The sequence below is a fragment of the Pan paniscus genome, chromosome 2 (genome assembly GCF_029289425.2).
Source record: "Pan paniscus chromosome 2, NHGRI_mPanPan1-v2.0_pri, whole genome shotgun sequence".
In the NCBI taxonomy this organism is placed as follows: Eukaryota; Metazoa; Chordata; class Mammalia; order Primates; family Hominidae; genus Pan; species Pan paniscus.
In genome coordinates, this window is record NC_085926.1 from 44,251,015 (window position 1) to 44,267,164 (window position 16,150).

A 16,150-nucleotide genomic window follows, 5' to 3' on the forward strand; every position below is an offset into this window, starting at 1 on the left:
ACAAAAAAGGTTTGAATAATAACCCCATTTTATGAAAAGTTTTAGAAATGTGGCTGTTATACAGAGAAAATGCTCAAGGAAAGGAAGTTTTGTTTTTCTTACAAGTTAATATTTTGAAAGGCAAACATTTTAATTTCTAGACTTGTGGACTGTACTAAAAATAATTCTAAAAATTGTTCAGTTTCAAAATTATATTAAAGTAAAATAATAATTTGAAGCTTAGTCTTTAAGTTTTGAGACTGGGCAGACTCGCTCAGTGCATAAGAAAGCTGAGGTACTTGTCATGGATGGCTACAGTACATGAAATGGTGGGAGAAAGCCCAGGTCACACTGAACTCTCCAACCATTTAGAGTATAAGAAATGAGGACCTTCAGGATGATTTTTACTTTTAAATTTAATATCATTTTTGTATTCATGTAGTAATTGTTGCTCTGGTTTTAATTAGTACTTTTATATTCTTAAGACAACTTTTTTTCTTGATGTGAACAACTTCTTTAGTTTATAACAGAAATTGTAGAAAGATAATAAGTTGACTGAAATTTACTTTGTGGCCACTTTTGTAGAACGTAGTGTCCAAAACGATATGTGGGCCCAAATTATAAATGGCCAGATAACATTAAAATGTACTTTCTAAAAGTAGTAAAATAATGCATTGCCATGGAGACAGTTCAAATTATGCTGCTCATCATGTTTTCCGTAAAATCCATCTCCACTGTCAGGTTCAGTTTTGGGGGTGAATACAGTTAAATACTTTAAGACCTGGATAATTAAAACAAATGTGCATTGTTATTTGGAATTTATAGAGGCTTTACTATAGCCAGAAAAGCAAAGTTACAATAGTGTGTTGTTGATGTGATACTTGTTGGTAAGCTTATAAGATGTGCAGATTTTGTCTTATTAATTTATGTATATCTAATGCCTAAACATGCTTTGCCCTAAAGACATGTTTGCATAAATGACATAGTTTTCATTCTTTTTCTTTTTTGTTTTGTTTTTAATAATTTTGATAGCATTGTAAAGAAAAAGGTGACTGGACCAAATTGGGAAAATTATACATTAACGTAAAAATGGGCTGTGAAAAATTTGCAGATTTCCAGACATTTTGTGCTTGCATTGCTGAAACACTCACAAAAAACTATGAAGATGAAAGACCAGATATTCCCTTTTGTGAATTTGCTGAAACAGGTAAAATGTAACTATTGGCCTGAATATTGTGTATGAGGATGGTGCAGTTTTCTTTTTTGTTTTTTAGAGACAGGGTCTTCCTTTGTTACCCAGGCTGGAGTACAGGGGTGCAGTCATGGCTCACCGCAGCCTCGAACTCCTGGGCTCAAGCACTTCTCCTGCCTCAGCCTCCCAAGTAGCTGGGACTACAGGCACATATCACTACACCCAGCTAATTTTTTTATTTTTTGTAGACACAGAATCTTGCTTCATTGCCCAGGCTAGTCTCGAACTCTTGTGCTCAAGGGATCCTCCCACCTCAGCCTCTCAAAGCACTGGTATTACAGACATAAGTCACAGCTCGGCCAGTGGCAGTGTTCTTAACAAGAATGTAAAACTAAAAAAAAAAATTAAAAAAAAAAAATGTAAAACCCTTGAATATTTTCCATGTTGTGGATAAATTAATGCAGGCTTTAGATACTCTTCCTTCTCTTTCTGAATTTTTCCATCTATTTATTGTTAGATTATGGTAAAAGGTCAGGAATTGGTGTTTTAGTATCAAACGTTTCACATTCTTATTTTTTTTTTCACTCAGATTGGTAAAACTATTGCTAACAAATTATAGTGGAGCACCTGAATTTTTGAATTATTTAAGTTGTTACTCTCTTTACTATTACAAGTCAACAGAGTTTATATAGTTTTGAATTTGTTTTGTTTTTGACCTGAGCTCTTTACTACTGTAGCCTTTATCAGGGGTTGGCAAACTTTCTATAAAAAGCCGGATAGTAAATATTTTAGGCTTCGAACACACCACATGTGATCTCTATCACATAGTTTTATTTTCTTTTTAAACGATGCTTTGAAAACAGGAAAACCATTGTTGGCTCCTAGGCTATACAAAAACGGGGCACAGTTTGCCAACACCTGGTCTTTATGGTAGTATCAATAATTCTGTATTAGTTTGCCTCTTCCATCATTTTAAGTGACTATTTTATTTTCTTTTGTATGCCTATTTGTGTTTCAGTTAGCAAAGATCCACAAAACAGTAAAGTAGATAAAGGTGTACTGGGAAGAATTGGAATCAGTGCTATGTACTTCTATCACAAGCTGTTGCAGTGGTCCAAGGTACTTCATTAAGTTTTTGTCTTGGCTTAGTATAGAGACTACTAGTTTTAAAATTATGAACAGAATATAAGTTAACCCTGCAAATTAGGAGTTTGCTAATAATCATTACAATTGATAAAGTGGGACCCAGACTAGTGAGTGATTTATTAGATGGTATATTAAGCAAATGGCTACTATTCAAAATCTCAAACTGGATGCAGTGGCATGTACCTATAGTCCCAGCTACTCAGGAAGCTGAGTTCGAGGCCAGCCTGGGCAATGTGGACAGATTCCCATCTTTAAAAAATAATTTTTATTACAAAAATAAATAAAATCTCAGTATAGAGAACACTTAACCCATTTATGCCAGAGATTGAAAATGTTTTTTGTGAAAAATCAGACCTTGGTGATGACCTTGAGCAGTAGGATATAAATAACTCCCATAAGTTTAGTGTTCCAATAATGTAACACTAGGTATAAATGGGTTAAGAACCCATGCTAAATGTCATATTTATTTGAAGTAACTTTCAATTCATATTATTTTGCCAACACCTGAGTATCAGTTGTATTGTAATTTTAGAAGAGTCCAAGACACATTTCTTTGTTTGTGGGGTTTTTTTGTTTGTTTGTTTTTGTGATGGAGTTTCGCTCTTGTTGCCCAGGCTGGAGTGCAATACTGCAATCTTGGCTCACCACAGCCTCCGCCTCCCAGGTTCAAGCAATTCTCCTGCCTCAGCCTCCCAAGTAGCTGGGATTACAGGCATGTATCACCATGCCTGGCTAATTTTGTATTTTTAGTAGAGACAGGGTTTCTCCATGTTGGTCAGGCTGGTCTCGAACTCCCAGTCTCAGTTGATCCACCCGCCTCAGCCTCCCAAAGTGCTGGGATTACAGGTGTGAGCCACCACACCCAGCCAAGACACATTTCTTAAGATGAACTCAGAATACTCACAATTAACAGAACTTCTTAAAAATCACCTCTTAGAATACCTTGGAACACTATATACCATATATCTTGAGGCTTAGCTTACCATAGAGATGGTTTAGTGACTCAAGACCATGTTGTATTACCATTCTTCACATATTCCTGAGGTGGCAGGTGGAGTTATAGACTCAAAAAAGTTCAAGTAGAGGACAGGAAATCCAAAATAGGGAGGAAGTGCTGAGGGATGGAGTTATATAGAGAGTGGAGTAGAGAGTGTGGTCACTATTGAATTAACTATTAAAGTTTATCTTTTGTTACTTGCTGCTTTTATAAAGAGGTTATTTCACAATTGAATATATATGTTCAATAACATTTAAGTACATGGTCACCTGTATACCTACAAAATTCATGAATTAAAAAGAAAAAAATTTTTAACCTAGAATGGTTTTATAGTAGGTCTCCAGGCTCAAAAGTCTTCAGGAGGCTTAGCTCTTATTGTGTGGTAGGCCTGGAGTAGGCAAGGTGTACCTTGTGTTTGCTCTCACAATCGAGCTTAAGGTTGGTCATAGCATTAATTTCTTGACTATTTAGTGCTTGGGAATTTGAGGACTATCTAACAAGAAGATCCTTTATAAAAATTCAGACTGGGCCGGGAGCAGTGGCTCACACCTGTAATCCCAGCAGTTTGGGAGGCTGAGGCGGGGGCATCACTTGAGGTCCGGAGTTCAAGACCAGCCTAGACAACATGGTGAAACCCCATCTCTACTAAAAAATACAAAAATTAGCAGGGGGTGATGGCGCTAATCGGGAGGCTGAGGCAGGAGAATTGCTTGAACCCGGGAGGCGGAGGTTGCAGTGAGCCGAGATTGCACCACTGCCCTCCAGCCTGGGTGACAGAACAAGACTCCATCTCTTAATGCCATCCCTCCCCCCTCCCCCAACCCCATGACAGGCCCCAGTGTGTGATGTTCCCCACCCTGTGTCCAAGTGTTCTCATTGTTCAATTCCCACCTATGAGTGGGAACATGCGGTGTTTGGTTTTCTATCCTTGCGATAGTTTGCTCAGAATGATGGTTTCCAGCTTCATCTATGTCCCTACAAAGGATATGAACTCATCCTTTTTTATGGCTGCATAGTATTCCATGGTGTATATGTGCCACATTTTTTTAATCCAGTCTATCACTGATGGACATTTGGGTTGATTCCAAGTCTTTGCTATTGTGAATAGTGCCGCAATAAACATACATATGCATGTATCTTTATAGACTGCATCTCAAATTTAATAAAAGAGAAACTCAGACTGATTTTGCTGAAATTTTAGAGTATATTTTAATTTTATTTGGTTATTATTTGAGACATTGGTAGATTGGTGAATTTTATCTATTTTAATTAAAAATTTTAACTACTTTAGAAAATTATTTTATTACTTAGTATGAATTTTTTAATGAAACCTATTCCTTTTTGAATGTAAAAATAAAATCATTGACAGTAAACTAAACATATCCCTTTAAAAATGCACTCTTTTATACAGTCATCTTGAAGGTAGCTTGACATCATAATAAGCATCTAATTCAAATATTATAGAATATAAAACAAGGGTCTGTACACTAAGGCCCATGGTCCAGAACTCACCCAAAGCCTGTTTTTGTACAGCCCTCAAGCTAAGACTTTTTCACATTTTTAAAGAGTTATAAATTTAAAAAACAACAATCAAAAAGAATGTACAACAGACTAAATGTGGCCTGCAAAGCCTAAGCTACTTACTATCTGGCCATTTACAGGAAAAGCTTGCTGGCTCATGGTATAAAATAATGATATATGTCCAATTTCTGATGTCCAAACCAAAGGTAATTTTCATGTAGAATACATGAAATAATTAGTCTACTGAATTAAGAATTTTAGCTAACAAGTTTATCCTTTTTTTCACTATCATTCTTTGTCTAAATTTTTTGGAAGGTAGGGCAGGGGTTTCACCACACTCCCCAGGCTGATCTCAAACTTCTGGGTTCTAGTGATCATCCCATCTCAGCTTCCTCCTGAGTATGTTTAAATTTGATAACAAATTGTTTTCATTTTTACTGTCTCTCCCTCCTGGATCCCAGATGGACCAACAGAAGAGGAGCAAAAACATATAATCAGTAGTTTTCTATGCTAAATCATGGAAGCCTTTCATCACATGAAATCTTAAGGAGAAGTACAGTGTATAAAACACATAAAAAGAAGGCTTCTGATAAAGGAGGTCTGGTGGTATTGGTGGGAAGAGGTGGTTAATATGAGGCAGAGACTTGCTTGTTCCTCTTTCCCTTTCATCTGTATGGCTGAACAGGAAGGGGCTTAAGGAAAGAGTCTTGGAGCAGCTTAACAGCCAGCAGTCTAGGATGATGATTCAAACTGGATACTTGGCTTGTGAATAATTATCAATGGCTTTGTGTGTTTGTAAATGATTGATACCCAATTAGTGTTCTTTATTTTTATTCTAGGGAAGGAAGGTCTTAGAGAAACTATATGAATTAAAAATACACTTTACAAGTTTAAAAGGACTTATAGGGCCTGAGAAGTTAGCATCAAGATGTCAAATTGTGAATGTTGCAGCAGAAATTTTTCTAAAAAGTGGAAGCCTAGATGGTGCCATTTGGGTAATGAGGGGTAAGTCCTGATATATGCAAGCATAAAATAATTCGTTATACTTGTCATGCATTTTTGTCTATGTAATTACCTTAAGTTGATATTGAACTGTGGTTAATAGTTTGGTCTAAACCCTAGTGAACATGTGGGTAGGAAAGGTTGTCATGTAAACTGAAAGGGGAAAGTTAATTTAGCCTTAAAGAAGAAATTATATAAGCCTTTGTTCATTTAAAAACTAGTTCTTGTTGGGCCGGGTGTGGTGACTCATGCCTGTAATCCCAGCACTTTGGGAGGCCAAGGCAGCGGATCACCTGAGGTCAGGAGTTTGAGACCAGCCTGACCAACATGACGAAACCCTGTCTCTACTAAAAGTACAAAAATTAGCCAGGCATGGTGGTGGGCGCCTGTAATCCCAACTACTCAGGAGGCTGAGGCAGGAGAATCGCTTGAACCCGGGAGGCGGAGGTTGCAGTGAGCCGAGATCGCGCAATTGCAGTCCAGCCTGGGCAACAGAACGAGACTCCATCTCAGAAAAAAAAAAGCAAAACCTAGTTCTTGCTATGGCCTAGGCTCCATATTAATGCTTTCCCTGAATTATCCCAAATAATCTTCATAGAACCCTGAATTTGGAACTATTAAAATCCCCATTTTATTGATAAGAAAATGCTGTCAGAGATATTAACCAACTTGCCCAAAATGACATAACAAGTAAGGAATGGAGGCCAAATTCAAATCCAGACAATCCAGCTTCAGAGCCCAGGCTTCAGCCGCTGTGTAAAATGGAAATCCTGATTGCAGTGTGCATAAACTCTATCTTCATATGTATGGGCAAACATGACTTCAAACCAAGATGAGTAGAGCTTACTTTCCTTGATAAGGCAATTCTTCTAAGCAGAAATTACAGTGAAATTAAGCCAGCAGGAACAAATAAGGTTAGTTTGGTATGAGAAAAATTAAAAAGAGCACAATAGTGTTACGATACTAATGAAGCTAATGATAGCGCTGGCTATTTGGACCATCAGGCAGATTTTATTTGATAAAGTGGGATAAGAACGAAAAAACCTCAAGGATCTCAAGAGTTTAGGTGGGAAGATGGAATCAATAAATAAAGCAAATTGAGAACTATAAAACACACTAACACACAAACACTAGCACATATATATATTCATATACATGTGATTCATATATGGGAAATATATGTATATAAAGTATCTTGTATATGTTCAGTGCTGAGGGTTTAATACAGAGGTTGTGAGTAGGCTTCATTCAAAAGCTCGTTTGTAAAGGTATTCTTCAACTTAAACATAGTCAGTGAGGTTTCCTAAGTGGGAAGAGTACCAAAATACAAAAATGGAAATTAATGAAATATAAGCCAGAGCTCACAAGCTCTGTGAAGAAAGAAGCGATGTGTCAAGAAATGGGAAGGTGAAAATAGTTTATAAAAATGAACTTGGGTCACCTTACGATAGGAACCTCCTGTCTGAAAGTTTGTGGCAAAACCAGTCTTTCTCAAACTAGAAACTGGGAGAGTTTGTGGGAGAGATGTGGAGTGATCTTTGGAGATTTTGTTTTAAATTTCAATGTTTCCGTTTTAGACTAACTTTAAACTTCTATCAATTATAAGCAGTATTCTTTTTTTTGCAGTGACAGTTTCAACTAAAAGTAATTTTCATAAGTAAAATTTTATCTCTACAAAAGAAGAGGCCACAGAAGTATGCTCAGTTGTTCCTAGAATTTTTTAATTCTTAAAAGGGCTCTATAGTGAACAGGCCATTCCCAAGAAAGGAAATACAAATGGCTCAATCTCACTGATAATAAGTGAGATTAATACTCACTTGTAATAAGAGAAATATACATTACAATTACAAACACCATTTTGAACCCATTAGACTATCAAAGATCAAAGTTTGGTGATATGCTTTTTGTGAGGGTATAGAGAAATAGACATTCACAGAGGTTGTCTTTAGGAGCTTTTTGGCAAAATAAATGTCAAAAGTTTAAAACACATTTTTTTTCATTTACTAATTCCATTTCTAAGAATTTGTACTGCACACATATTTATACCTGTATACAAAGGTATGCATATTAAATTATCTGGAATCTTTTGTTACACCAACAATGGTAACAAAGAATTCTAGGTAGCTTAAATGCTCATTAAGGGAATACCAGTTGAACTGTGTTATAGCCATATGATAAAGCAGAATGAGGCAGATCTGTAAGTGTTCATTTGGAATGATCTTCAAGACCTATTGCAAAGCCAAAAAAAAAAAAACAGGAATGTACAGAGCAGTTGCTACCATCCGAATAAGAATAATAATACAATGGACAAATACATATTTGTTTATATACCCTTAAAATACGTGTAGAAGAATGCACAAGAAACTAGTAATAGTGGCTGACTCTGCCTCTGGGAGGATAAATTGAGTGCTTGGAGGACAGAGTAGCAGATTAACTTTTTACATATATTTTTCCTTTTTAAAAATATGCTTTTATTACCTACTGAATTTGCAAAAGATGGAGTTACATACATTACTCAAGTTTGAGAAATGCGGAATATCTCACACATTTTTTTGTTTGGTGAGTGGCAGATTTGATGGTGAGAACAAATCTATTGTTTTGGCATTTCACTTTGACATTTCAAACTCTTTCTCATACTAGTGCTTTTTATCCTGCAAATGAGCAACAGATTGCTACCATGCCATCTCCCAATACCAACATAAAAAAGTCTTGAAATATAAAATGGTTTTAAGACTATCATTTTATAATCCTTGTCCAGAGGCTGAAAAATAAGTATCTTAGTTCTCTATAATCAAATTTTGTAAAAAAGTTATGCCATTTATTGAGAAACTGCCTTTGAATTTTGAAATAACTTATTGCCTTTGTATAAGTAATACATATTAATAAATATGAAAAGCTGGATAAGCAAAACTAATGTTAAAAATCCCATATCATTTGGTCACCCAGAAATTGCTATTATCCACTTTAATGTTGTTATACCGACACTTTTGTACTCTGCATTTTTTTCAGGCAGTAGCCTTTCAGTGAAAAATTTTTCTACAGCATCACTTACTAGGCTGCATGGTTTTCTATCTTATAAATAGACAGATGGATAGATCTGTCTTTTGATCCATGAATCCACTTTTACTGAACTAGCTTGTTTTTCAGATTTCAGTTGTAAACGATAATTCCTGCTAAACGTCACCGCTAAATCTTACTTTTCCTTAGGATAAATTCTGATGGAATTGCTGTGTTAAAGGGTAAAGGCATTTTAAAGCTTTTTGGCAAATATCAACAAATTTTTCCTATTCAGATTTGCAGATGTTATTTCAGGTTTATTAGAAAGCTCCCCCGGGCCAGGTGCGGTGGCTCATGCCTGTAATCCCAGCACTTTGGGAGGCCGAGGCGGGCGGATCACGAGGTCAGGAGATCGAGACCATCCTGGCTAACACGGTGAAACCCCATCTCTACTAAAAATATTAAAAAAAAAAAATTAGCCGGGCATGGTGGCGGACACCTGTAGTCCCAGCTACTCTGGAGGCTGAGACAGGAGAATGGCATGAACCCGGGAGGCGGAGCTTGCAGTGAGCCAAGATCACGCCACTGCACTCCAGCCTGGGGCGACAAAGCGAGACTGTCTCAAAAAAAAAAAAAAAAAAAGCCCCCCACTTTATTAGAAAATCTTAGAGAGTTATTTCCTTTAGATATAGCTTCTATACAAACATGTCCTTTTAGGGATCACAGGTGCAGACGTTAGTTAACAATTCCAGATGTTAGTGCCTGATACTATGTTTTTTGGTTATCAGATAGGCAGACTGGTACATTCCAGGTTATGCAAACCCTAATCTAGCTGTTCAGTACATTCCATTCCAGGTCTTTTCTCTGTGAGGAGACTATAAAAGTCCTCTACACCTTCAGTTAGATTGTGGTAATTACAGTCTACTTAACAGTGTATGAAGATGCAGCTTATGAAATACCCTTGCCAACAATTAGTATTATTATTTTTCTTATCTCTCTGCTAGTTTGATAGGGCAAAAGTTATTCACAGCTTTACTTTGCATTTTTATATTATTTATTTTTTTTGAGACGGAGTCTCACTCTGTCGCCCACGCCCGGCTAATATTTTGTATTTTTAGTAGAGATAGGGTTTCACCGTGTTAGCAAGGATGGTCTCAATCTCCTGACCTCGTGATCTGCCCGCCTCGGCCTCCCAAAGTGCTGGGATTACAGGCCTGAGCCACTGCACCCGGCCAACTTTGCATTTAATTATTAAAGAAATTTTTTCCCCATCTGGACCTTACTTTTTTGTGAATTGCCTGTTTATGTTTTGGTCTGTTTTCTGAATTTAGCATTTCTCTTCATTATTGGTTTCATAATAATGTGAGTATTCACTATCTACCAAGCATTGTGCTAAGTGTATTATTTGTGTCATCTCATCTAATCAATACTAACCCCATAACGTAGGTAATAGTATCCCAATATGAGGACTCTGAGGTTCAGAGAAGATCACACAACAAATAAGTGTAAAGCAGGAATTCCAATCCAGGTCTATCTGACTGCAAAGTCTGTATTTTTAACTACTACACCAGTACTATTGTTTTCCTAGTTTTTCCTCTAAATAGACTTCATAAAATTGCAACTAGATCAGAAGCACAAACTACACAAACAGATCCAAACCTAAGATAGTCAACCTCCTGAGCAAAATGGTGGTATTGAGCTTGTTTTTGGTAAATCTAAGACAGGGGTTCTCAACCTTGATTATCAGAATTCTCTAGAGGGCTTGTTAAAACACATATTGCTGGACCCACCCCCAGATTTTCTGATTCATTAAGTCTGGGGTGGGTCCTAAAAATTTGCATGTCTGTCAGGTTTTTAGATGTTGTTGATTCTGCCGATCTGGGGACCTCACTTTGAAGACCACTGCCCTACATCACTCTCACATAGTGACGTTTTCTCATACCTTACCTGTGTTCCTAAACCATACCCCCTCAAGTCGCTCCCCCACTGCGTTCTTTAACCACTGTTATAAATACTACCATTTTTATTTCTTTGAAAGTTAATTATATTTAGAGTATTTCACCTGTGGTGGTACCTGGCACAGAGTAAATATTTAGTAAATATTAGTTGAGGTGGATGGATGGATGGATGGATGGATGGATGGATGGATGGATGGATGTTCTTCATTTATGTATCTTTATACCTTCCAAAGAGGAAATGGTTGCAGGTTTTGAAAGAACGTGTGTGTGTGTGTGTGTGTGTGTGTGTGTGTGTGTGTTTATACTATGAAATTTAGCATAAAGTTTAGCTCACACATGTGGACCAGTGCCTGTGACTACAGTACGAATATAAGCATATAAACAATGTTAATATTTAAGAAAAATCATTTCAGAAAAAAACGTGTTGTCTTCATTTTCTTTCTCTTTTTTTTTTCTGAGATGGAATCTTGCTCTGTTGCCCAGGCTGGAGTGCAATGGCATGATCTCAGCTCACTGTAACCTTTGCCTCCCAGGTTCAAGCAATTCTTCTGCCTCAGCCTCCCAAGTAGCTGGGATTACAGGTGTGCACCACCACGTCTGGCTATTTTTTTTTTTTTTTTTTTTTAGTAGGACAGGGTTTCTCCATGTTGGTCAGGCTGGTCTCAAACTGCTGACCTCAGGTGATCCGCCCACCTTGGCCTCCCAAAGTGCTGGGATTACAGGCGTGAGCCACCACGCCAGGCATCTTCATTTTCAATCAGTGGCTGGATCTTCCCAGCACAAAGCTGTGTTAGCCCAGGCCATCTTTAGTCTTTGATTGAATACCACAGTTCCATTTATATCTACTCATCAAGACCTACTACTTAGGTCATTAACACCTCTTTCTCAAATAATTTTCACCAAATGTGAACCCTGGTTATTTGCAGTCATGAGATTTTTAATTATTTCTAAAATACTTCTTTGTACTTTTCTGTTTTGCTTGAGTTTTTTATAGTAAACATTTATATTTTAAAAATAAACATTTAAGGCCAGGCACAGTGACTCATGCCTGTAATCCCAGCACTTTGGGAGGCCGAGGCAGTTGGATAATTTGAGCTCAGGAGTTTGAGACCAGCCTGGGCAACGTAGGGAGACTCTGTCTCTATGAAATTAAAAAAAAAAAATTTTAATTAGCCAGGCATGGTAGCACACACCTGTAGTCTCAACTACTCAGGAGGCTGAGGTGGGAGGATTGCTTGAGCCCCAGAGGTCGAGTCTGCATTGAGCAGTGATCATGCCACTTCACTCCAGCCTGGGCAACACAGTGAGACCCTGTCTCAAAAAAAATAAATAAAGTAAACTTTTTTTAAAGTAAATCAAGCAACTTAGCCTCATCCAAATATTTGTGAAATCACAGATTTACTGTGATTTTTGTATTTAATGTGATCTTTATAATTTTTTAAAATACAATTATTAAAATTCTGATGTAACACCTAAAATTTTCAGGTACCATCAGTGATGTGTATATCACACTTAGGAAATATCACACTGTATAATAATGTCTTTTTTATATTGCAGTAGTTTTACATATTAAAGATACTAGTCCTTGATCTGTTGGGTATTTACAAATATTTTTCCTAGCTTTTCATTTTTCTTTAACTTTATGATGTTTTTTGCATTTTTTGTTTTCTTTTGCCTACTGACATTTTTTCTACTTTATATTTATAAACTGCTGCTTTTTAAATATTTAATAATTTTTGTTTTGTATCATGCTTTTAGGCAGTCCTTAGTCATCTCAAAGTTACGTATTCATCCATATGTTCTTCAATTCTTTCATTTGTTGTTAGTTTTAAATTTTGGTATTAGATGGGAAGTTAATTTTATTTATTTCCCCAAAATGTTTTCCCATTTCATCCTTTACTCACTTACTTGAAATGCCATTTTTATCATATATTAGAATCTTGAATCTGTTGGGTCTGTTTCTGCACCTTTCTCCCAAGCATCTCTGTGTTTCTATGCTAGCACGATGCTCTTTTTATTTAATATAATCTTAGAATATGTGATATTTGTCTATCCTCTCTCCACTTGTCTCCATTTGTCTCACTCTCACTCCTCTTCTAAATTATTCTTTGCTATTCTTGTTTATTCTTTGAATGAATTTCAGAATTACTAAATCAGGTTTTAATACAGTTCTGTAGGAAATTTGATTGGGATTATATCAAATGTATACCTTGGCCGGGCTTGGTGGCTCACGCCTGTAATCCCAGCACTTTGGGAGGCCGAGGCCGGTGGATCACTTGAGGTCAAGAGTTCGAGACCAGCCTGGCCAATGTGGTGAAACCCCGTTGCTAAGAAAAATACAAAAATTAGCCTAGCATTGTGGCAGGCTCTGGTAATCCCAGCTACTCGGGAGGCTGAGGCACAAGAATCACTTAAACCCGGGAAGCAGAGGTTGCAGTGAGCCAAGATCGCGGCACTGCACTTCAGCCTGGGCAAGAGAGCACGACTCGGTCTCAAAAAAATAAATAAAAATAAATGTATACCTTAGGGGAAAAATAGGTATCTTTAGATACTCCCCCATTTTAGTATTCACTGTAGGAAAAGATAATTATTTGTTTGATAGTCTCACTGACTAGCTTGGAAATTCATTTAATAGTTTTATGTTCCCAGTGTGTATATTCAAAATCTTGTGTGAGTAATGACTGAATGTGCATATGTCAGAAGGTAAGTGGATAAAGACAGGCTATTATGGAAAATATGCTCTCCCTTTGATTCTGAGATTTTAGACAAATAGAAAATATTTCCCAAATATGAAATAGAGAAAAACATGAAGATGAATGCTATAACAACTTTTACTGCTATAAAACTAGTATTAAGCCCACTAGTAAACTGTTTCTTATTCTTGGGAATTTAATTCTCATGAGTTCTCATAAAATATTCATAAAAGTATTTATGTTGGTAGAATTGTGAACTAGCTAGATTAAATTTAAAGCTATTAATTTCTAAGTGACTTCTCATTTATCAGTTTCAGTCGACTTTGATACATAGAATAATTAGCTTACTCAGATTTTTTTTCTTCTTAAAAGCAGAGGTTTGATTGTGTTTGGTCCACAGTCAGTATTTCACATTATTTCATGGTGCAGGGCCCCTGGGTGGGAATCCCTGTGCAGTACTTGACAGGGCCTGTGGCCAGGGGTGATGAAGCAGTATGGCTGGTCAGGCCAGGAAGGGGAGAAGGGCTGGGGGCTCCTTAAAACCTACTGAGGAGCGGGCATGGTGGCTCACGCCTGTAATCCCAGCACTTTGGGAGGCCGAAGTGGGTGGATTGATCACCTGAGGTCAGGAGTTCGAGACCATCCTGGCCAACGTGGTGAAACCCTGTCTCTACTAAAAATACAAAAATTAGCTGGGCGTGGTGGCAGGCACGTGTAGTCCCAGCTACTAAGGAGGCTGAGGCAGGAGAATCACTTGAACCCGGGAGGCGGAGGTTGCAGTGAACCAGGACTGTGCCACTGCACTCCAGCCCGGGTGACAGACTGAGACTCCATCTCAAAAAAACAAAACAAAACCCTACTGAGGGCCACGGTGGGGGGTGGGGGAGTGGGGCGGGGGAGGGTTTGCATAGAGAGGGGGTCAGGCTTAGTCCCAACAACTCAGAATTCGACTTGCCTTGTACGGGCCTCAGTTTCACCACCAGGCCCCAGGGCAGGTCTGAGGATCTGAGGTCTGTTATTCTGAGGGTCCTAGGGAAATCCAGCCATTCAGAAGCCTGAGATATTTCAGCATCGTGGCCAGGCCCCCTCTCCCAGGGGACTCATTTCCCAGCACCATCTCCATTATCCCTGCCCCATTCCTTGGAAAAAAAATATATATATGTATTTTATATATATAATATGTATATTTTATTTATATATAATATATATTTTATATAATTATATTAAATGTATACCTTTATATATAAAAATATATATATATAGTTTTCTTTTGTTAATGCTTCCTGAAGCCTTTGCGGGCACAGAAACCACAAACTGATCGGCTGACAAAAGTAGGAAGAGGAGAGGCAACCGGAAACCTTTGGGGAGCGGTTCCCCTCCATGCCCAGGTCTGTTCTCCCCAGCACAGCTCGGCCCACAACCTGGATGTGCCAGCAGGGACCATTACCCTACACGTATTGGGATATAGCTTGACCCCTTCCCCCACGGCCAGGTGGCTCAATCCTGCAAAGGAACCAAGGCAAGGCGGGGAAGAACCCTGCTGTCTGATCCCATGCTGCCCCTCACAGACTGTTGGTTGATTGGCAACACTGAACAGGTTTTTAAAAAAGATGGCAACACAGAAAAACCCAAAAACCCAGACAGGGAGATGATGTGGGGAGAGAGCATGCTAGGTCAGATTTTTTTATATACGTAAACAGTTTGATAAAAATTTTAAATGAATCTCCTAAAATACCATATATACTTTCCAAAAAATGTGACCATTACCCTACCTTAAATATAAAGAATAAGTATTAAATAAAGAAAAATGATGCAATTTTTATGAGAAAAGGTTTATATAATCTACTTTTTGTACATGGGATATATCTAACAGATAAAAAACAATTGAACTTATTCAATCAAAGTAAAATTCACTTTATAAGGAATGGTGAACTCACAGTTTTACTTTTAATGGGAATTATGTTTAACAGATGATCATACAGTCTTTGAAGATATTAAATTCATTTACATTTCTCTCTATATTAAAATGTCAGCAAATGTAGAAGCAAATTAATGAAAGTATCTGTCTAAATGAGTTAATATTCTTAAAGCACTTAGAACATTCCTAACACATAGTATAACTCTGTTAGGTCAATCAGTCAATCACATGGGCTCTAGTAATTGAAAAGCTCCTTTTTAAAGCTTTATACTGGATACTAAAAGCTTTCTTTTGTCATGATATATTTGAATTATCAACTTTTTCTTCAATACTTTTTATATTCACTGTGCTAGGAAGGCCACAAAATAAAAGGATTACTTCTACATTTAGTTCAGTTGAAAAAGAGCACCAAAATATGATTTGAATGTTACATGTAGTAATGTTTCACTATGTGTATAATGATTGAGTAAATTAGGTAAATGATAAAATATTGACATTTCTAACATTTTAGTACCTCAGTGTTCTGTACTACAGTCTCCCATTGTTTTTCTCAATGTGAAAATCAGAGCAGAAATTAAGGAACTTCAGCATTATAGGTAATATTCTCTTTTTTTAAAGAGGGTCTGAGGTCTGTTGGTTTGAGGGTCGTAGGTGGGTGTGATGGGTACATAGGAGTTAATTTTATTGTTATGCTTTTATAACATATATTATTCTTCTGTATACAACAACGATTTCATAATAGAAATT

General features: G+C 37.2%; 1 protein-coding gene across 2 annotated transcripts in view; it reads left to right on the forward strand.

The window, feature by feature from the left end:
• The window catches only part of TOPAZ1 (testis and ovary specific TOPAZ 1), a 90,554-nt gene that overhangs the window by 62,138 nt on the left and 12,266 nt on the right, over window positions 1–16,150 (forward strand). For both annotated transcript variants that reach the window (XM_003809306.6, XM_055109756.1), the window contains 3 exons: window positions 1,012–1,186; window positions 2,190–2,290; window positions 5,675–5,840. In XM_003809306.6, coding sequence (XP_003809354.2) covers window positions 1,012–1,186; window positions 2,190–2,290; window positions 5,675–5,840 — 442 coding nt within the window. The remainder of the gene's footprint in view (window positions 1–1,011; window positions 1,187–2,189; window positions 2,291–5,674; window positions 5,841–16,150) is intronic.